The sequence below is a fragment of the Halichoeres trimaculatus genome, unplaced genomic scaffold (assembly GCF_033239565.1).
Source record: "Halichoeres trimaculatus isolate MK-OKI-2021-1 unplaced genomic scaffold, fHalTri1.1 fHalTri1_scaffold_1, whole genome shotgun sequence".
NCBI classification, from domain to species: Eukaryota; Metazoa; Chordata; class Actinopteri; order Labriformes; family Labridae; genus Halichoeres; species Halichoeres trimaculatus.
The window spans coordinates 17398042-17421681 of NW_027437179.1; the positions used below are offsets into that span (position 1 = coordinate 17398042).

At 40.2% G+C, this 23640-nt stretch overlaps 1 protein-coding gene across 2 annotated transcripts in view; it reads left to right on the top strand.

The window, feature by feature from the left end:
- tafa4b (TAFA chemokine like family member 4b) overlaps positions 1-23640 on the top strand; it is a 46015-nt gene that overhangs the window by 11492 nt on the left and 10883 nt on the right. For both annotated transcript variants that reach the window (XR_012598379.1, XM_074673257.1), the window contains exons 2-4: positions 5654-5832; positions 7610-7725; positions 17703-17858. Coding sequence is in view for 1 of the 2 variants with exons in the window: in XM_074673257.1 (XP_074529358.1) it covers positions 7611-7725; positions 17703-17858 (271 nt within the window). In the remaining variant the exon portion in view is untranslated. The remainder of the gene's footprint in view (positions 1-5653; positions 5833-7609; positions 7726-17702; positions 17859-23640) is intronic.

The window sequence follows — 23640 nt, forward strand, 5'->3', positions numbered from 1 at the left end:
GACCCACAAATTTCACAAAAGACTTAAAGTGATTTTTGCATAATATGGGACCTGTAAGATTAGAGGAACACCTAAAACTAACTCCTGTGAACATTAAAATGACACATACTCTTGGATGGTTTCACGCCTGCCCATGTGTTCATTTTAAAGTAAAGATGAAAACAGCTGAGTGTATATTGACTGTGTATTTTGAGGATGTTGAATTTGGTTTTACAAAACAGGAGTACGACAGACAGAAACGGGTAAGAGTTTATCAGGAGCTTTGGTTGCTAAATACATACCAATTTGTTAATTTAAGTTTGTGCCAGTGTGTGAGACTTTTTGTATGGAGGCACTCACACGCTGTATATGCTGGGTGCGTCGTTCTTTGAAAGTTTCAAGTCTGAGGCAGACAAATATATAGATAAAGAACATTACACACTCTAACTGAATGTTAATACGCAACATATCAGCTAAAATCTGAAACACTTTACATGAGACTCCACTGGGCTTTTTGCTTTCACCTGTTTCATTTTCAATATCCATCCACCGTAAGGAGAGGCACTTTGTTTCACACTGACCTGCTTTTTTGCTCAGTATCTGGGTGCAGAATATCAGCTCACTGAGGTGCTGGTGTGATGCTTGTGCTGTCTTCACTCACACTGCTTTACTGGTTTTGAAATATGCAAACCACAGATACCTGAAGCAAAGACTGGTGTGTTATTATGCCTGTGATTCTTGCATTAAAGTTTTCTTTAGTTTTTTTTTTACCTGAAGTTCGAAGTTGAACAATCCAGATAAGCTATAGTTTGCAGGGATACATTGGGGATCAACGCCTTGCTTCTAAAACACAGAAAACAATATCATCACCATGTTGTCTGCTTGAGGGCAGGTTATTTACTATTTGCATTCTATAATAAACAGATTTTCCTTTAATGAACAAAGGTAAGAGGGTAATGAAACTGAAATGTAAAAAATTAATGAAGTCTATATAAAGAGAGAATTAAACTGCTGACTGACCTCTGCATTCAATATTCACATGTACTTAGATGTGGTCATTTTAAGCTTTTTCTCTCAGCACATGACAAAAATGTATCGTGTTTAATATCAAATATGAAACTATAGCACCTGGTCCTCAGCACATCATGGCAAAAAAAAATTGTACATGGTGTAAAAATCATCTAACTGCTTGGCTCAAAAGTTCTGTACATTGTAAGTCTGTAAATGAATCAGGCCTTTCTTATCTAATCTTGAATTAAAACATGTCGAGAAGCAGAGCACAAAGGAGGGTCTAAATCCTCATTCTTATATTTGAAGTTGAGAGTATCAGTGTGCATGGTTGACTCTATGCTGGTTTCATCCTGCGTATTTTGCCTTTGACAGGGAGATCTGTCAAGACACATCTCTGTTCTGACACATTCATGTGCTGCATAGAGGTCTCCATCATACTGCTGAATGGATCACCTTGATAACCTCAGCTCATCTTCGTTAGGTAATGAAAGGCTCACAGTTTCTGATCCAATCTGCTGCACAATAAATAAATAAAGCAGAGACATTTACAAAACCACATATTGTTCTTCCCAGGAGAATGTGGAACTTCCTGTTCTGTCCCAGTAAATGACATAACCCTTGTTATTTGGTAACATCCACATCGTGCACCAAGCGTCTCATTGCTTCGTGTTTGCTGTGCAGCCTTCAGTCATGTTCATGCAGATAATGCTGTTTAGATGCTGCTCACATGGTTTATATTTGTGACCATGGCGAGATTGTGTCACTGCATGTCAATGAGTCCCCTGTGTGATAACTGTGAGAAATGACACAAATCAACCCTTTAGCCCACAGAGACACAGAATGCAGGAGCAGAGGTGCAGAGGGGTGATGTGGAAGGAGGGATAATTTTAGACTGAGTGAGACTTCATGCTCTCGGATAATCATGAGCATATCTCCGCTCTGCTTGGTAAAATGTTCCTGTGTGTGTGTGTGTGTGTGTGTGTGTGTGTGTGTGTGTGTGTGTGTGTGTGTGTGTGTGTGTGTGTGTGTGTGTGTGTGTGTGTGTGTGTGTGTGTGTGCGTACCGCTGCCATGTCCAACATTTCCTCAGAGCTCTGATGACCAGCTGAGCCCCTCACACACCTCTGCTTTCTGCTTTGTGCCCTCAGGGACACCTGAAACTTTAGGAAATGTGATTTTTTTTTGTAAAATAAATAAATAAATGAAGTGTGACATGCTTTATTCTCTCTCACACAATAACTTAATTGTTTTTCATTCATCCTAAACTCATTTATGCCCGCTGTTAAGTTGCAATCTATGTGCAACCATGAGACCCAGTAAAGGTGACAGCATCTCTCCGACTGATGGGACATTTTGTCCCCAAAGTCTTTACAAGACTGAGCTGCGACTGTAGACCTCACCATACATGCACACACATACACACACAAACATGCGCACTTTTGTGCTCTTTTAATGAGTGTATCAGAGAACAAAGCTGATAAAAATGCGTGCCACAGTCCGGCCTTTAAAAGGGAATAAAAAATGGGCTACTGTGCTGCCATACAGCATGCCTAATGACACCGCACACACAGCACGAACACCTCGCACTCTCACAAATCTACTGGAAAAAAAATACACTACACTGCACTACACTACACCACACACACACACACACACACACACACACACACACACACACACACACACACACACACACACACACACACACACACACACGTAGTTATAGACATTTTAAAAAAGTAACACACAAATGAAGATTAAAATTGCTCAGATGTCTAACTCCAGCCCATACTAATGTAAGTCATCACTGTACAGGAAGGCTACATTTGTTCGCATCAGAATTTCTGTGTTCATGATAAAATATTGTATTGTCAAGTGTATGCAAAACCTATTATTTTTAAAACTTAAAAGAATACCGCTTGAAATCCTTTTGCTTCTCACTTCTCTTATAATCCCTATAAATGTTTCAGTTATTGCCGCTAAGTTCATCCATCTCCTAACTTTGCCTTCTATTTTGATGTACCTCTGATCTTATCTTTCTTTCACTGACCGCATATTGCCCTGATATTCATCTGTGTGCTCTCTCTTTTATCAACAAGATACGATACAATGGAATTCTGGTGATTCCCCCAAAGAATTACAAGACAGTGACATAAGAGAATCACAATGTGGAGTAAAAGATCAGTGAAATGAATTTAGTGTAATGTTCAAGGTTGAGGTGTGCAGACACCAGTCAAGCAAAAAAACAAATTAAGTATGTTTAAGACAAAAAATAAAATACTCAGGAGGCAGAGTAAAAAGAGTCATCATGCAACGAGAAGGGGGCTGTAGCAAAGATGGGAGTAAAAGTTTTAAATATAAAATAATTCTGTACTCTACCGTATAACCTTTCCTTGTTTGAAGCTGCTGTTGTGATTTTGACCACCAGGGGGCAGTGGCATTACACCCATAGCTAAGCAGAGGTGTCAGGCCTGGCTGAAACTGACACACACTCCCAGGAAGTTCCTGGGCACAGCGGTGGGCCGAGCTGCATATCAATGAGTGATGATGAATAATGAAGGTTGGAGAAGACAAGAGATTTTGGTATTAATGTGAATCTGTTTAGATTGCAGAGTAAGTCCTTTTGTCAAGAGTGGAGTGTTGACATACTCGTTTGCAGGGATGATAATTGACTTCCTTTGTGTATGTGTGTGTGTGTGTATTAGTTAGGGTGACCAAGCGTCCTCTTTTTCCCGGACATGTCCACTTTCTACGTCCTGTCCGGGGTGTCCGGGCGGGTTTAATAAATTCACGAAAATGTCCGGTGTTCACTGATTTTCATAGGACCATTACGCGCGTCCGTAAATTGACCGGCGCTTGCAAACAATACTATGATGGACATCACTTACCGAGAGGCTGCCTTGTGGGCAGGTCTGCTCTGCGCGTGCACACACACATAGAGAGTGAGAGGATCAGAGAGAAGGCGAGAGAGAGAGAGAGAGAGAGAGAGAGAGAGAGAGAGAGAGAGAGAGAGAGAGAGAGAGAGACATAAACGGAGAGTGGAGAAGACAGGGATGTTTAGACAGCGGAGCTGTACTGCACGGAAGATGCCTAAGCCTAGGTGCAGCTTCACAGATGAACTGCAAAAATAAAATTTCCGACATACCGTCTCGGTCGGGACAAGTGGGAGGCAGAGTATACCGTGTGCAAAGCTGGCACATATGTCTCAGTGTCCAATAAAGGTGCTGGAGATCTCAAAGCTCACATGGACACCGGAAAACATAAAAAAGCTGTGTGAGGTGAGAGTTCTTCTGCAAAGTTGACTGAGTTCTTTGTTAGACCTGGGCAAACAGAGGTTGCTGTAAATGCAGCGGAGGGTGCAATGGCATTTCATACTGTAAAACACCACAACAGCTACAGGTCCATGGATTGCACCAGTGCCTTGCTAAAAAAAGACATTTCCTGACTCTGACATTGCTAAAAAGTTTAGTAGTGTTCGCACCAAGACTGAAGCCATTGTCAATGGTGTTATTAGGGATGGGTACCTTTCACATTTGAAACGATACGGTACCAATGCCTGGTACCTGGCAATCGGTACTGGTACTCAACGGTACAAATTTTAGGTACTTTTTTGTAGTTATGTGGTAAAAAATATCAATTTCTTTAACAATATTATATATATTTTTTTCAATTTAACATATATATCCTTCAGTATAAACCCTTGCAATGCTGTGTTCATGTCCATCATGGAAAATCGACTATTCTTTCACTTCCCCACAGTCACAAGGATGTGTTCAGTTACCTAAACGTGGTACCTTTTGATTTTACATGAATCGGTACTCGGTACTTTTGACAGAATTCGGTCGGTACCTTTTGAAGTACCTGATTCGGTACCCATCTCTAGGTGTTATAGCCCCCCATTCTGTTGAAGTCACTCATGAAGCACTCAAAAAAATCCAGTACTGTGGTGTTTCCACAGACGGGAGTAACCACGGGGCAGTGAAAATATTAAGAATAAAAGAGGCCTGTCTGAATTTGTGCCTCGAGGCCAGTGCCGTTGTCCTCTTTTTTGGAAATCAAAATATGGTCACCCTAGTATTAGTGTGTACGTGTTTGTGTGAAGAAGTGCACATGCATCTGAAGCTGTCACTCAGCTGTAATAAGGGAATCTTTCTGCAGTTGTCCGATACTGTTTGAATTTACCTTGCAAACAACACAAGTGTGACTGGGTGTGTTTGAAGAGTGTGAACTTGTGTGTGGGGCTTGTTTAATCTGATTTTCTGTTAGTGAAAGTTTTAAGAATGAGGCTATTCTGTTTTTTTTTCATGTCAGTTAAGAACAACCTAAGTTTGAGTGCATTGTACCTGATTTTAGTATGTTAGTCTGTGTGTATGTCAATGACATGTGAGGGGAAAATCTGTGTGTGCAAGTGTAAGCAGGAAGCATAGAGATAGGGAGAGCTGTGTGTGATGTCTAGAGTGAGGATCACATTCAGCCTGGGGGTAGGTGAACCTATTGTAAACAATGGATCTGACAGAATGTAGGCCTTCACATCTCTACCCTAGGTGTGTGTGTGTGTGAGTGTGTGTCCGGACCTTCAGAGAAGGCCATTGGAGGCTGCTGAGGAACCCCAGGGCAGACTGGCCTCCCTCCTCACCGTGTGTCTTTGTATCCCCTCTCTCCAGGGGCTTCGTCTGTTTGAGGTGAGGGAGAGGAGGAGCAGGAGGAAGAAGAGGAGGAGGAAGTGAAGGAGGAGGAGGAGGAGGGCTGAGGAGTGACTGGATGCAGCCATGGCTTTTACACTCCGACCACAGAGGATCTTCTGAGGAGAAGAGAGATCAGAGAAGACAGAGACGGCCAACAGGTGAGACCACATCTTGTAAAGGGTAACACGACAGAGGACAGAAACAAACAACAAAAAACAACATCTCACACAGGAAGTGACATCGTTTCACAACCAATTAACACCTGAAAGCTGGAAAAGAAGAATGTTTTACTCAGGTGAATCCGCAAATTAGATTAAAACAACCAATACTATGAGTCCTGAATCTATATACAAACATTAAACAAACCAACTTTCACATACATTAATTGTGCATGAATTTCCTGGTGAAGCAGTTCAGTTTATTTATTGACTTCAATGATGTTGGATGATCAACATTAAACTAAACTGATTACCAAAACTCTTTTTTTCCCAATTAATATTCTCCTTGGTACCTTGGTTCTTTAACCCCTTAACTCCTTTTTGTAGTTTGTGTAATGGCAATGAAGTGGGAACCTGTGCACATGTTATGTGGGACTGTGCAGAAGTAAAGCATTTCTGGTTTACTCTGTCAAAAGTTTTATCCAATATTAGTGGAACTGATGTTCCCTTCTCTGCCAGCCTGTTGCTCCTAAATGATGATTTTGTATTGGGTCTCAACAAATCTCAGAAAAGACTAATTATTTTTTCTTTCGCTGCTGCTGAAAGACTGTTGGTAATGAGCTGGAAACCTCCACATGAGATTAAGATACAGCACTTAACTTTCTTTAGGTTGGACATGATCTCTTTGGAACTCTCATTTGCTCCATTTAACGGTGCCAGAGATTAACTGATAGACATCCTATCCCAGGGTCTAGAAAATACAAAAGCTCTGTACATATTCAGTGGTATCTAATTGCTAGATTTTTTTTTTTTTCTGTTATCTAAATTGATCTATTCATTTTTCTTTAACTTTTTTTCTACTTCTTCCATATATTCCTATTATTAATTATAACTTATTTATATATTTAGTACAGTTTTTATGTGTTTGTGTTTTCTCTTGTACACGTGTGTCTGATTGTCTAACAAATGTGCCAGGTGGGGTGGGCTGGGAGTGAAAAAATGTGTATTTATTTATTTATTTTTTAACTTGTGTTGATAGGTGATCTAAACCTCACTCTGAGAATAAATAAAATATTTGATCGCAAAAATAAATAAGTAAATAAATAAATAAATAAATCCTTCCTGGTACTGCATTGGTTCCTTTATATTAAGTTGGATTAAAAAATAAGTTTTTAATAGACATTAAAGTCACTGTACACAGCTTTGGACTGGAAAAATATGATGCTGTGGTGTGACCTACGAAAGTAAAAGATGAAATCATCCTGAAGACTGATCACTTTTGTTCAGTAATATTTGATTCTTGTTGCTTTAGGGCAGGTGCCAGAAAAGACTCAAAGACCTAATTTTTGTCTTTAAAGAGGTTAAAATGAGACTTTTTTTTTTTTTTTTTTTTTACTAAAAACAAGAGAAAAAGACTAAATAAGATTACAGTTTTTTTTGCAGTGTATCCAGACACTATTCCACACATTGTTAGAACTAATCATAAAGTGAAGATTTTTCAGACAAAATGCCTTTGAACAGGGGTGAAGTGTCAGTCTTAGCTCGTTTCACTGTTAAGTTTGCTGTGCAGCTGTAGAGATTATTTTCCTCAGTGCTTCTTTTTTCTCCTGCTCAACCTTGTTTTTCCTTTGACCTCTTCAGTCTCACCCCTCACATTGTGTCTGCTTGTTGAAAAAGCAATACTTTCTGTTTGCCTTGCTCCTTTGCCTCCTGTCTTTATTTGGACATTTTCTCCTGCTCCTGAGCCCTCTCCCTCTTTGCCCTCTTTCTCTTGCAGGATGAAACTGTGGGAGAGGTCAGCTTGGCCTTTGCAGGTGGCCCTCCTCGTTGCCTTGGTGATGCTCTGCGTTGACCCGTTGTCTGCTGGCAGCCGTAACCACCGGGGACCGACAGGTACACCAGGTCTTGCTCCGCAGCCCCCCTTTTCAACACCACGAGAGGTTAATTACACTGTCACTGAGAGGGTGCAACACATGTTCCCTGAGCCTGTCGCTGACTGAGTCATCCCCGTCCTGCAGGAAGGGCCAAGCGGGGACAATTCTCTCTGTCCCTCACTTTGACACAGTGTAATCTAGACAGGGCCTCGTTTTGGGCTTGGACGCAAACACGCCCCAGTTTGACTGATCGAGCCCGTGCAGATACAAATGGCACTTAAGCTGTCAGGAGCTGTCAAAACAAATAGATCAGTGTGGGTGTGATCTGATCTTTTCAAAGAGCTTTCAGGGATAGAGCGGCCTGATCTTAGTGGTTTAGTGTTGCTATAAAATTTGGTGCATGTCTCGTGCAGAAGAGAACATGAGAGCTCATGACTCCTAATTCCTCTGGCTTATAATTGCAGCGCTTACATTAATATGCATGGCTCTGCAGCAGCCCCTTCAACCAAAACATCATCACGCTTATTTCCAGGGAACTCTTGAAGAGAGAAGGAAAAGCATCCCCAGCGCTCACTTAATTGAGGCCCACAAGCTAAATTTACTCACTATTGTTGAGTAATTTTCCAACAATCATGGATACAAGTATTCAAAAAAATGACAGACACACTTATGTTAACATTTCATCAGGGCTGTGCAGGTCCGCTGAGTCCAAGCATCTTGTGCCTCGACTTGTTAGCCACAACCTCCTGAGCTGACTCTTCTTACACTTAATTATGACAATTTCCTTAATTATCTCTTGTTTTTTTTTTTGCTCTCACTGCTCCTGTTTTGCAAGGTGACCTTTACGTGCCACAGAAATGCTGCCAGCAGTCAGCCTGTGCGCTAAGTGATTGTATTAGTTTCCTTTTTTGACGGAGACGAGGCAGCCTGCTTACGGCAGGGACACTGCTAATTGCGGGCCCCGTGAAGGTCAGCACAGAAGCCCAACCCTTTCTTATTTCCCTCTAAAACAAGATGAGCCATTCCCAAAATGACTCCACTTCTTATTAGAGGGTTTACTCTAATTGGAAGAAGTTTAGGACCTGTTGGCTGTGAATACAAAATCATGAAGACACAGTAATTTGAAGGTGAAAAATAATTGGCAGTGCGTTGTGTCTGCTGGATACATTTTCTGTTTTCTCCTTTAAGTGCTTTTACTGCTGCTTTGTTGGCAGGTCAGTGAGGCATTTTTTTGATCTATGAAGCTGATGATGTACCGTTTGCTGCCACATGATGGCTCTAGAGGTCAAAAAATGCTCTAAGTAGGAAGTTTTTATTCACCCTACAGTCATTATTTTCCATGGTTTCAGTGTCAATCCATCATTTTACAGAAACTCACTTCAAGATTTAATCTTTGATGAGAAAAGGTGCATAAATGCAAGCTAATTACGCAGAGAAATCATACCTGACACTTTGTCTTTGCGAGGGGGCACTTTGTGTAGAAATTGGTATAAAAACACTTCTTTTCTTTAAGTTTTATGGCAGCACTTTGATTGAAATTTAAAATGCAGAACGAGCCTCGACATGTCCCCGCTCACAGTCTCACCTGGCAGGTGCTGAATAAAGTGGAAGAAAACTAGTTAGTTTCTATTGTTGCTGCATTTTTTTTCTTACCTGCAGATGGAAAGAACATACATATTCATCAGGGAAACAATCATACTCACATCTCATGCTTTACTTATTTATTGCCTGCCACTGACTGGCAAACAGCTGTGAGGTTTTCTTGTCACTTGAAGAGCTTCAAGTTGTGAAGTGAACATTTTGTTGCAGAAATAATGCATGGGGTCCTTTGTCCAGGACAAAATAACCTGTTGCTCACTCTGCTAACTCAGTTTTGAATAATGTAATGAGCATGGGAAAGAATTTTTCCTTAAAGAGGTTCAAATCTCTAGGCTTAAATAAATAAATAAATAAATAAATAAAAATTAAAATTAAAAGAAAATACAATAAAATTAAATAAATAAATAAATAAATAAATAAATAAATAAATGAAATAAAATAAAATAAAATTCACCTAGAGCCATTTTCACAGCTGGCCCCCTCACAAATAAAACCAGGCTGTGTATAAATGTATGACAGCCATGGTGAACATGCAACGAACCCCCCCTTTTTTTATGCTCTTTGAACTTATTTGTTTACAGCATTTTACAACAGTTACGCAGACAAATTAATGAGCACGTTAGACAAGAAATTGCTTTCCAGGAGCTGTTAAGGTAATCCTACACAAATAATCAGTCGTTCTAACTCTAAATGCGGTTTTGTGTTCAATGAGCATCACTTTGTAGCAGGAAAAATTGATTGTTTCACATTTCTAACAAACATTTCATCGTGTTCAATGATTAAATTACAAGCTTTGAATCGCTCTTGCACTCTTTTACTTTTTTGGGGGGTAAACACTTGAGATTTGATTATCTGAGACCACCAGTTCAGTCTCTTCTTGGCAGGAGTGAAGTAGTTCATTCAGAAAAATGTAATAGTGCATATTTCAGCTTTCCACGGCTTGCTAAGGCATGAATAGCAAACCAAACCACTTTTTTTTTCTGGCTTCCATGACAAACAGCTTTTCCAATTTGGATAATATCTCAAATTCCCATGGAGTTATAGTTCTGCATGAATTCATGGAGAAGTATCAGGGCCTCATGTGCCCTGATTGTCTCATGCGCTGTCTGCATCACATTACCACAGTTAAGGCTACTCTAGAACTGGAGCACTTAGGATTAAACAAGGGTTTTAAGACACAACAGTGTGCATCTGTGCTTATTAATATTTCAGTATTAGGTACAACAGTTTATTTGTTCTCATTAAAGGCTGCTTTTAAGATGTGTCTTTAAAGAATACAACATGGCATGGTCTGAGAGGGCAGGTTTTATTGGGGATGGAAATGTTGCAAAGGAGTACTCAGCCGCACCAGCGACCTGTTAGGATAATTATCGGGGAGCCTCTGGGCCTGTTAAATGCTGATAATGTCAGGAGGACTGATGGGCTGTGTAGGATCAAGGTGAGGGGGAGATGGGGTGAGTGAGGACAGCAGAGGCGGGGGAGGAAAGCATTATACGATCTAAAAGGCCAAAAGAAGAAAGAGAGAGAATCAGCAACATGAATATACATTTGTTGACTTGACGCGGTAAGGAAACAGAAACACAAATTGTCACATCCATACCTACCATGTTTCACACAACAGATAACTAAAATCGTACTCTCTTGAAACTTACCAGTCTGTTCCTGCAGTGACTTACAGTATGTCACCTCCACATCGACTCTGCTGTCCTCTGACAGATTTTGTGAGATATCTGGCCTTTCACAGCGGCAGACATGCTTGTCAGGTATCGACAGGGGAAAGACACAGCTTTTTGATAAATTGCACAATGCTCCTGCTCACCCGTGTCTGTCAGACTACATCAATCGCTTGACTAACCCATCAGTTCAAGGTAGCTCAGTTTGTTGGCTGCCCAGCTACTGTTGCCAACCCCCCGCCATCACCACCTCCCCTTTCGCCTGTTGCAGGAATAGAAGCATTTAGCCATGCTCGAGAAGTCTTTTCATCTCAGCGTTTGCAGGGCTCTATTACACTGAGATGGCCATAACAGAATGGTTTAAAGGCAACACTGAGACATTAGATACACTTTTATTATGTGTTTATAGCTGGAGGCCCGCTGCTCTACACATGAATCTTAAGCAGATGAGGGGAGAGAGGCAGAAGCTCTCTGAACTCAGGGCTGGAAGGAGGGAAAGACAAAGCTGAGAGGGCTCAGCGTTAAGCTGAAGTACTTCAGTCAGCACTCCAGACCTTCTCTGATGTCCGGGACTTGTCCCTGTTTTTGTGCTGCTTCAACTCAGAAGCACTGAGTGCGCCTACAACATGGGGTCACTCATAACCTCCTGTGATTAATAAGGTCTTTTTATATCATTGCTATAGAATGGAAACAAACCACAAAATAAATAACATTAGGTAACATAAGAAACTTTAAAAGGTGTTCTCGGCGTCTTACTTTAAAGGCATAAAGGAAAACTGCATGATTATTTCATAATGGCATGTAAGTGCTCAGTTTTGTTAAAGTTAAGGTCAGATGTTGCCTAGCTTAGGTCATTTCTTGTTACTTAAACACATGACTGATGCTCTAAGATCTGCCCCAGCTTAGATATTCCCAAAGCAGGCATTATTTACGTCTTAGGTCGTCTGGGAGTAAGTGCAAGGTCTTCCTCAAAACACCCATTTTCATGACACATCCTTTCAAAAACGGCATAACTAGGATGATAAAGAAGAGCACGGGGTTTGTCAGCTGTTTAGTTTTGGCAACACACTTCATGAAAAATGAAATCCCATTCGAAACGTATATTATTGTACAGCTGTGTCATTGAGTACAGCTGAGTTCATGTACAATGCAGCCGTCTGTTTCATCACTCAGTGTCACTGTTGTTAATTCATACACACTGTAGGTTGGGTACTACCTCCGGACAATGCTTTCTCACATATCACATACATTTTTGCTGCTGTTGGTTGTAACAGCTGGCTGTTATTAACTGTTAACAGGAATGATTATTAACTGTTAGCTTGTTCAGGGGCACCGAGGTACAAAATAAAATGCTGTCACTTTCACCTTACTGAGAAAAGTGCTTTTGTTTTGCCAAATGGATGAGATGTCACCTACATGAATACATTTTAGAAAATACGGATGTTAAACTCCGTATTGAGATGTACATCTCCATGGTGCAACCAAATGAAACGACACAACTTTAGTCACAAACAAGCAAATTTTCAGCATATGAGGACATAACCTGTAGACAGCTGAGGTTACAAGCCTCTGCTCTCTGAACAACAGCTCATAGTCAGTTTAGTACAAATCGAACTGGGAACAAATCTGACGAAAGACTTTTTGACTACTTTTGCATTGATTACAGTTTAACTTCGCCAAATGTTGCTTAATCCATGTTTTGCTTTCTGTCTGTTGACCCACCATCAGCTTGGTCAAGCAAAATATTATTAGCATGCCTGTGCAAACATATGCTAAGACTTAGCCTTGTCTGTGTACAGAGCCACAAAATCTATAGTTTGAACATAGCTACTAGCATGGCTACAGCATGGCGTGCAGCTACATCACAAACCCAGCAAGTCCCAAGTAACATCAAATATCTATTCAACACCCACACAACCCGGTTTTCAACTTACCCTATTTGGGTTTTAACATATTTGATGACCAAAAAAATGTGCTATGCTTGCAGCACCAGAAACACATCCCTAATGCATAGCAAGTTGATTTCAAAACAGACAAACAAAGCTTTATTAAAATTAGCAGCCACAAATTGTTGGTACTGTTAGGACGGTGAGGTGAGTGACAACCAACTGGGATGAGGAGGGTATCTTTGCCTGCCTTGCCCTGCCTGATTGGACTTTACAACAGGCCTTGTTCAAACAAGTTTTACAACAAGCTATTACCTGTGCCATTCTCACAATACAGCTGAGGCTTTTTTGATCACCATCATTGCCCTTCACACCCTTGAGTCACTGATGGCAGATAAGCTGAAATTAGGAGGCATGATATTTGATCTGTTGAGGCATTTTTCATGGTGGTGTAGGGTGCATTGATGAAAACTCCATCTGTAACCAGAGCTCATGTTGGCTTGCAGTAAAATTTAAGTGTCACAAGTTGGAGATTTGAAAATATGGTCACCTTAAAAATGACCTGGGAGGACTTTCTAAGTGATCTTGAGAAAATTCTCATTTCTGGATGCTTGATCGTAATCCAAAATTCAAATGAGATTATCAGATCCAAAATATGTTATTTGTAAATGCTATTTCTCAACTTCTAGCTTGTATCAGACAGGATTGATTTACGGCACATAACAACACCATGCCAGCCAAGAAAGCTTAGCAGTGAGGCGAGAGATCTGTGTTTTCATCTGCTGGAAATGATTTCTTGGATTAATTTTGTAGCAATGGTGGACACCGGAGTGAGGAAGTCAAAAAAGAAAAAGGACAGAAGAACGGGAGAAAGCGAAACAGGAGAGTGATAGAGCGCAGGCTGAAGGCTAAAACACAAGACAAGCTGTTTGTGATAATGTTCATTCCAACCCACAGTCTATTCTGCAGTGGTCTGTTCAAACTTGAGAGTTTTTCAATAAAATGAAGAGTGAGGTTACGTTAGCTCTGCTTGGTGAGGTTGTAGTCGGTAGATGAGCACTGGTAGAACGTAACCAGGATTCACTAGCATTACAAGTTACAGACACATCTCAGAGCACTGAGCTGTGAGTAGCACTAAATGTAGCCGGTTACTAAACCAGGATGCAAACTGAGTTTACCAAGTTTGTTTGTTGTCATATTTCAAACATCAGCGCTACATGACTGTTAATAAAAACACTATCTCCTCACTTTGTATCTGGTAAAAAGTTGTCCTGAACAAGTAAAGCAGTGTTCAACAGAAGTTTGGCTCTCCACTCACCATTTGCTTCAAAACAAACACACACCTTGGTAAAAGTCATGTCCTCATGAAAGTGGGTGCAAGTGCTCATGGTAAACAGAGTATTTATTCTAGAAAGCTCTTGTTTTCCAAATAATCCTCACAGCCATTTTTAATTAAAGGTCCCATATTGTGCAACAATCCCTTGATTAAGTCTTTTAGTGAAATTTGTGGGTCTTTGGCTTTCCGCCCACAAAATGTGATATTTAATGACAAAACCTGTACTTAGTAGTGCTTGTGAATGTAAAATCCTGACCTAAAACCAGTTGTTTGGATTTTGGAAATTTGCTGACGTCAGCGATTCCCTTTTTTGACCAATCAGGAGCAAGTCTGACCTGATTGGTCCACCGGAGCAGGTAACGCCCTCTCCCCTCCGTGCGGCTTGGCGCCGCTCTCAGTGACGTGGAAGAGCGGGGCGGTATCAGCGGTGGCTCATTTAGATATGAAGGTCACGCCCACTAAATCAGACCGTTCTGAACAGAGGGGCTATGAGAGCCTGGAAACAATGCTGCTGTGCTTGATTTATTGGCTTTTTGGACCAAAACATGTTACTACCATTTCATGAAGACATCAATGATCCATATTAAACTGCAGAAAAGGAGCAGAATATGGGACCTTTAATATGTATAATTATGCTGATAAACTCAACATTATATTCTAAGAATCTTGGAAGAGCTTTTTCTATAAAGACATATAACTGCTTTTAACTTTTTTTTTTAGTGGGCAACAAGAGTGGGTGTTGAGTTCATCTCTCCCACATGATATAGATTTTGGCTAAACTCTGTCTGTCTCTAACCTCTATTGATTCATTGCAGACCTCTGGTGCACAAGGGTGAAAGTAATGCTGTTTCTTCAAAAGTCTATATTTGTTCTGAAATAAGGCCCACTCTTACTTAGCAGCATACAATGTAGACATGCGCTGAATTCATGCACATATTATGGAACCCACCCACTTCTGCTGCAGTTAGAGAAAATTATTGGAGCATGCTGGTCTTTTCAAGTGCATCATCATCCGCCCTGAAAGAGAACCAAAGAAAAACACTACAAACACCGCTGCAGACTTTTGTTAACCTACAAAAATGCGAACACAAAAAAGGAACAGAACAGAAGTTCAGATGAGTTTACCTCCCGCTGCACTGGACTCTTAAAAGTTCACAGATTAAAAACACAAACAGCTCCAGCCCAGGTCTGATGTAAGCAATAAAAAGTGGAGACCTGTGAACCTGCTGACCTCATTATGCCAGCAGGAGGCGAGCCACTCTTTGTTCTTTGGGCTGCCCGTGACACCGTCTCTCCTCCTATATAATACTTACTCCCTCACTCTTTTCTTTCTCTTTCCTTCTCGCTAACAAGCTGCCTCGTTTTGAGATGAAGGCAGCCGATTGACCAGTCTTACCCAGACTCCGCTGCGCTCTAACAATAGAATTAATTCTCAGTACAGAGTAATGATAATGAGAGAGGGTGCAGGTCTGATTAAAACAAAGGCAATTTGATTGTGTCTGAATTAGGCTTTTATTAATTTACATTGTTACTGGGCGCTCTCTTTCTGATTATTCTGCTATAATTACGCTTGCACAGATATTTCTCTTACTGATTTCTCTCCTGTTTTATTGAATGTAAGGGTTTTAATAGCAGATAAAAGTTATACGCTCGTGCATGCTTGTGCGAGTATGTATGTGTGTCTGCACGGGTAATACAGCAGCTGCTCCAGCCTCATGAGAGTTTGAGACAGAGGAGTGAGGGAAATGAAAGTGGAGGGATGATAGTGGAGGGGCGCCCTCAGAGAGCCGGGGATCATTGATGGGGCTCTCTGGAGAAGAGAACAAACAAACTTTAAATCAGAAAGGATGAGAGGGGCCGTGGCCTGCAGAAATGGAACCCTCTGCAGTGTGTGTGTGTGTGTGTGTGTGTGTGTGTGTGTGTGTGTGTGTGTGTGTGTGTGTGTGTGTGTGTGTGTGTACAGCTGTGTTTGTGTGTGTATTTCTGTGTCTGCCTGCAAATCTCATTCAGCTGAGCGTGAAAAGTTTTGGAGCTCGGGTAAAGTCACGTACATAAATGAAATCTGGGCTTATGGTACAGTATAACCAAGGTTTTTCCAGGGCTGTAAAGAGGCTTATAGGTAGTAATGTCGCCAGCAGGGTTTGCTGTGCTCACGAAATGCTGCCAGAGACTCCCAGGAGAGCAAGACAAGCTTTAGGAGGGAAAGATAAGGCACCTGGAATCTGTTCAGAAGCCATAAGTAAAGATTAGATATACTAAACATTTTTCCGAACATTTGTGCTCTGTAGGTTTTTCTTTGGGTGGCTACAAAACCCTCTTTAAGGAAATTCATGGGTTTAATGTACCAAGTGAAATGTAACATTATGCAGAACGCACTGCATTACATTTACATAAGCCTATTTACACACTATCCTTGCTGCACCCACATACTGCTGTGTTGTACAAGAATAGACTGTACACTAGCACATGCTTCAGTCTGCACATACCTGTTCACAGCTGCTGAAGCATCATTTATCTTCAAGTACTGAGAGACCAGTACAAATACCAGGATGCAACTCCAGTAGAAATGATCAGTCACCAAGGCAGAGATTAAAGTCTGTTGGTTGAGCTTGAATAACTCTGATTAAAAGCATCTTGTTTCAGTTACATCAGACTCACATATAAAGCCACAGGGGAGAAGCCCCATGTGTGTTGAATTGTGCTGTTAGTTAAGCACGTCTTTCTGTTGTATTACTGTCAAGACAATGTGATATTTAACTGGACTAAGGTCCCCTGGGGAGTGTTAAGATCATCAAGGAAAATTAGATGTTGTTTGTGTGCTGGAGATGACAGGTGAAAAGCAATTATCCTTATGAATAGAACGATCGGAAACACAAGTACGGACCAAACACACACAACACACATGCATCCAAATTAAAGAACAGAGATATGTGAAAGAGTGCAAAGGTTTTTGTTCTGTAAATATAATCACCCACACAAAGACACACTCATCACAGTGATAAGTACCATCAGTGTGATATTCTACTACTTTAATCCTCCAAATATGTGCAGGTTTGTTCTTCCTTACATCAAGCGGTTTATGATATCGTAAAGGAGTCCATAAAAACGATTATTTATTCAATATTTCTCACTATGCTTGTTTTTTTCTCCCTCCTGCTCACGATGATAGCAACAAAGTGGCTTCTGTCTCAAAGTTAATGAGGGCACTGGGCTGAGAATAAAAGCAAAGTATCGCTAAAGAGTGTTTACTCGTGAATCAGAGACTGTGAGACTGGAATAAATTGAAGAGTTTATATGAAAGTAAATAATTCAGCAGATTGGTTTAATCCTCTGTGGAGCTTTTGTGGTGTGTATTTGATTGGTTTTGCAGAAAAAAACAATTTGAATATGAACGCAATTGTTTTGAAGTAAACACCAGTAAGCTAAATATAAGTTGAAGAACTTCTAGTTCTAACCCCCCACTCCTCCTTTCTTCTCCATTTTCTTTTCATCTCTGTCTCAGTCTCGTACCAGGTGAAGCAGGGGACGTGTGAGGTGGTGGCCATCCATCGCTGCTGTAATAAGAACAAGATTGAGGAGCGCTCTCAAACCGTCAAGTGTTCCTGTTTTCCAGGGCAGGTTGCTGGCACCACCAATGCCAGACCCTCCTGTGTTGAAGGTAAAAGCTCCCCTGTGTTGTGTGTTTGAGTATGTGCGTGTGTGTGATTATTTACCCTTTTGAGACCCACTTTCCAGATTATCTGAATTTATTACAAAAGCATGCATTACCCTCATTTTCAAACATGTAATGCGCTAGAGGAAAAGTGAAACAGTGGTCAAAAGAAATGTTTTCCACCAACCCAAGGTTATAATAGTTTTGGATTTGTCATTATAGTTTAGTTTTAGTTAGTTTTGACATTTTTTTCCATTAAAGTTTTTTTTCAATTAGTTTTAATTTTTGCAACAAGGCTTAGTTTTAGTTTAGTTTTAGTTTTAGTTTAGTTTCAGTTTAGTTTTAGTTTTTTCATACCTATTAACCAGGTGTAGGATTAAAAAAAGTCAGAGTAAATATTTTGTCGTACTGTTTATTTTCAAGTCCAACAAAGTGCTCACTGCTCAGTCAATGCTGATACTGAACTGTTGGCTGCTGCCTTAAACACATGAAAATAACACAAGCTTAATATAGAAAATATAAACATAAATTATATAAAACAATATAATATGAGCTTTAATAATTAGAAAAACTTGGACTCTGTAACAATAAAGTCAGACTCAAATGCAAATTAAAGTATTACAGATGCTCTGATTCATGGCTCCACTACGTTTTGTCGCAGCACAGCGCACAGCCAGTGAGTAAACAAGCACGTCCCAGTACGTCGCTATGATGGTGCCGTATGGCGCTGACAACTGCCGAAAACTGTCATAAAATTGGTGGATTAATTCAAATCCTAAAGGCTATTAATATTGTCAAAAACTATAACTAAGAACATTTTGGCACAATTTTAGTTAGTTTCAGTTAGTTTTGTGAACACAAGATACAGTTTTAGTTTACTGATCGTTTTTGTTTTCTTTTCTAGTTTTTATTAGTTTGAGTTAACTGCAATGTATTTTAAATTTTAGTTTTAGTTTTTAGTTTCATTTTAGTTGACTATTATAACATTGCTCCAAACTACTGTGTATGACTCTTAACCTGTGTCAGATTTGGCGCCTCTTATGGACAATGCAACACGTTTTATCTCTGCTCATCTTGGAATATTTGAAAGGAAGACTTTTAAGCCAAAAACTCATCCTGTTTTCTTTAGTCAAAGGACCACATTACATGGATGATCCTAAGTGGAAAAGATATAACTCTCTCTCTGCAACTTCCTTTAAATGTCTTTGTCTGACACCTTCCTCCTAGCAGCACTTTCAGGCATTAAAATATCTTTTTGGAAATTTTCTGTCTTATTGCTGTTGTTTTGTTAGCACTTGTGGCTGTTACGGACTCATCAGTATGAATGTCAGTCTGTTTTATAACCAGCTTAAATCAATTGTAAAGTTTACGATACTAAAGAGCTGCAGCCTACAGAGATTCTGCAACAACAAGAATCATCTCTTCTTTCAATCCTAAAAGCTTTTCTTAGGAGAATTTCTGTGCATTATCTCATGCAGGTCTCTTCAAATATCTTACACAGGAGTCTTATAATTTCTAAAACCTGGAGGACATGACTAGAATTCATAACTATGTTTCACAGCTTTGTGCGGCTCTTTGCTACACAACATGATTTTATAAAGACCAACGCTGTGCTGCATCCGACAGGGTCACAGATGCTTTTTTTAATCTTCCTGCATCATTAAAAGTGCTTCATTCAGCCTTTCACCTAAAACAAATCATTACCAGATTTGTTTTGTAACATCAATAAATGAGTCAATTGCAGGAAAGATTAATGGGCTGCAAATTCATTTAGACTGCTGCAAGGCGAGATTATGTGCGAAAATGTGTTAATTTTTTTATGGCACAAAAAGAAAGACCAGTCTCAGTTTTCACTGAAGCAAAACTTTTTAAAGGAGGCTGTGTGGATGCACTCAACAAGGAAAAATCACCTTGCTCTCTGTATTACACTACATTTTAAAGCCTGTTTAGTTTTACAGTGTGTTCGTCTTTTGCACGATGTTCACCAGACATGAAAAGTTGTCCCCGGCGCCTCTGCTTGACTTCATATTCCCTACTCTCTATATGAAAGAAGAAGCCAACACACAGCAGCTGCTGGCTGAGACTGCCTCTGCCTCTAATTGGAGATTTAACCTGCAGCTTTAAAGGCCTGGTTGTACTTCTGGGCAGCTTTCCATTTAATATACTGACACCACTGGAGTAAAAGACAGATGGTAATAAAGCAAATATTTTCTTAATTCCTCTTTTAGAGTTTAAAAAAAAACCTACCCACTGAAGTTTAGTAACCAATTAAGACAAAAATATGTGTTTTTTAGCCCAGCTGATAAGTGGCAAGCCAAGCATTTTTAAGAGTGAAGTTTTTGAAGAAAAAAAAAAAAGATGAAATAAATTGTTAAAAATGTACAGCACTATGCTCTGACACAGCATGCACACCTCATTGTGGTGTGCCTGTAAATGCGTGCTGTGTGGGAGTGTATTGATGATAGACGGATAAAAGCCACAGGTCGTTTTCATAGACCTTCTTTCCAGCCGTTTGTCTGCTCTGCAAGCTCCTGCCCAGCGAGAAACAAGCCGTGTCACTGACCCCTATCATCCACTGATGCTCTGCTGAGATCACAAACACACAAACAGTGTCAGCCAAGTCGATCCAATCATGCTGTATTAGCCCCCGACCAGGGCAAAATACACAGTGTTCTCATACGTGAGTAGAGCCAGTGAATCTCCTCTGAAGCACAAAGGTTAGTCAAACCGCTAAGGTCAGTAAATGGAAGTGGTGGGGGACTGTATTCACTCACACAGGCATGAATGACTGATACACCTCCAACGTGAAGAGACACAGAGAAAAGAGAAGTGAGATGTAAAGTCTCAGACCGAAGATTTGTATTTTAATTTGGTCCAAATGAGTGATATCATCAATTTCAGCAATTCAATTACAACAAGGAGGGAAACACAACAAAGAAAAAGCCATCTCATCACTCATTCCCTATTTCTTTTCTCCAGTTTGGTCTCAGTCTTGTAACATCATGAGATGAAATTGAACTTTACTGACTTCATACATACATTTCTGTCTCTCAGATCCATGACACTTCATTTTTTAAAATGTTGAACTTTTGGCCACATTTAGGGACACTGCCCACATCATCTTTTGGTGAAATTACAACATTGCACCCATTTTAGTGAAAATAAAAACAAATTAAATTACAATAACACTTATAAAACAACAACTAATAGAGAATACATAACACAAATAATCAAACTTCCCCTACAATGACCAAGTTTAGTCATTATACTCATTAGGTTTTATTCATCCCAAATAGCATACCAGAAAAAAGTTCAGGTCTTAAGAGGATAAAACAAATAAGTTATCTGAAACTAAAATTTGTGGAAGCCCAAAATGCAGAAGACAACAAACACTAAGATATTATTGCATCAAATACATACATACATTGTGACCTAATATTATCTTCTTAATGTACCTCAAAGTCATATTATCTGTTTTAAAATTTGACAATATGTTGCTTTTGAACATTTGTTTTTAAGGCATGCACTTCAACTATCTGAGTATAAACCCATGTTTGGTTATCTGTACCACCCACCCAGCTCACCCCCTCCATCCAGCTGCTGTTCCTGGATGTAGCCAGTAGACGGTGCTTTTCCCATTCAGATGACTTCATCACAAACTTACCTGCGAGTTCATTCCAGCACTATTTTCAGCTAATAAAAAAGTAGATTTGTTGTTTAACCTCTTTGATGAGTTCCTGGGAGGGAACAATTGCTTTATAATGATAAAATCAGGCAACCATAGCAGAGATGATTGGCTTTGTAATGGAAGTGAGGATAAATAAAGGATCATGTGAAACTTTGCTAACCTTTTAGACTAGGTTAATTCTGAAAGACGCTTTTCTTTTCTTTGCTCCAGCACTTGGAATTGTTTGCTAATCATAAGGCTTTACACTGATACAGAGATAAAAAGAGACAGATTTTTATTCAAAGTCAGACAGTGATGAACTCTTTTGATGAGCCTAATCACGTTTTTCTTTTTTCTTCCTCTCAAACCCACACAAACACCCATATAGCTTTGTTCCCCCATCACACCAGTCATGAGCTTTCCTAATTTCCTTTGCAGATCTCTCCTCCAACTCTCACACCTCTCACTTCCGAACAGTGCTCAGCAGCACTTACCTCGTGATTCATGCTTGACCTCTGATTCACAGTTGCAAAATATCTCACCTCACCCAACGCTGTACTCAGCACACACAGGAACACACAGGAACACACACATATGCTTCTCTCACCTTTTAGGCTTGAGCACTGATGGAAAGAGACAAACTCCTCTCAGTAGCTGCCTTTGTAGAGCAGCCATAGAGTAAATGGAGTTGCATTATTGATGCAGACTGAAAGAGGAGTAAATGGCAGCAGGCCCATTACTGGCTGCTCTAAGCTGGGGCCCATTACTGTGAGACTAACTTTTCAACTAAACTCCATTCATCATCATATTAGTATGCACCATTTTTCCATTAACAATGTTGTTCTTGCCCTTTTTTTTCTAGGTTTTCGGAATGTGAGTGAAAAATGAGATGGTTACTTAAATAAATGTCATTATCAAAAAACAAGTTAAGCAAGGTTCAACACAGCTGGATACATCTGAGCTGGTTTAGTTTGTATGGAAATAATGTGTCAGCATCATGACATAGATCAGGGGTGGCCAACCAGTCACAGATGTGTTGCATTATGTTTTAATGATTGACATACTAAAGTTCACTACTGTAGTAAAGCACCACAAAGTAAACCACACACAACCTGCCATCCTGCAGTGTAGAGACTTTACCAGAATAAAAGGATTTTAAATCTGCAAACAGCCATCCAGGTGTATTTGTTGGTGGAGAAATGCAGGGTGTAAAAACCCGATAAAAACAGTGGATTTAGTGTGGTGTGTCTTTTGTGGAACTCTGTGACAGACAAAGTTGTGGTCCATGACTGGGCAATGAAATCTAGTTAAGTGTTTCAGCACACATCTACCTCCTGTTTATTGCAATATCTGCTCCATAATATCACGCTCCTGTCTTTTTTATCAGCCTGTTTCTCTTTACGAGTGTCACCCTTCACCGTGTGTAATCTTTTTTCAGTCAGATTTTCCCCTTGTGTTGCCTCGTCATGCATACCTGGGTGTGCTGGCATGGCTGTGTGAGCTGTGCCAACAGAGATACAGTGTGAGTAAATCATCGTAGAAAAAGATAGATGTCCCTCTCCGACTGCCTTTACTCTGCAGGATCACTGAGTGGAACAGTTACAGCGCCTCAGGGTATCCATACCTCTGGGTCGATCCTCAACTCCTCCTCTGTGTGCTCGTGATGGTATGTGTATGTTTGAGCCTGTGGGCGCGTATGAAGGTGCGTCATACTCCCTTTAAATATTAATGACCTGGGAGCAAGGCCACAGGACGGCCTGTGATTTTGCTTTTATTCCTGACACTCACTGCACAGTGGGGAATGCATATATCTACCCAAGAAGAAACACACAAAGGCTTCTATACGAGTACAACAACAGGCTCTCCACGCATCTAAATGTGCGTACACACACAAGTGCAAAGTCAAAGTAATTCCCCATTGCACTTTGCACTGCTCCGTGGACTGAGTGCCTTTGTGAAGTATTAATGGGTAATACTCTCGCAGCCGTACGCCTGAGTGCCCAGATTGTATTAGCATGCCCTGCTGTACATCAAACAGGCAACATCTGAATGACACAATTGGAGATGTAGAGATTAGGTTTAATATACCAAAGACTAATCTGTTATTCTTTTACATGACTT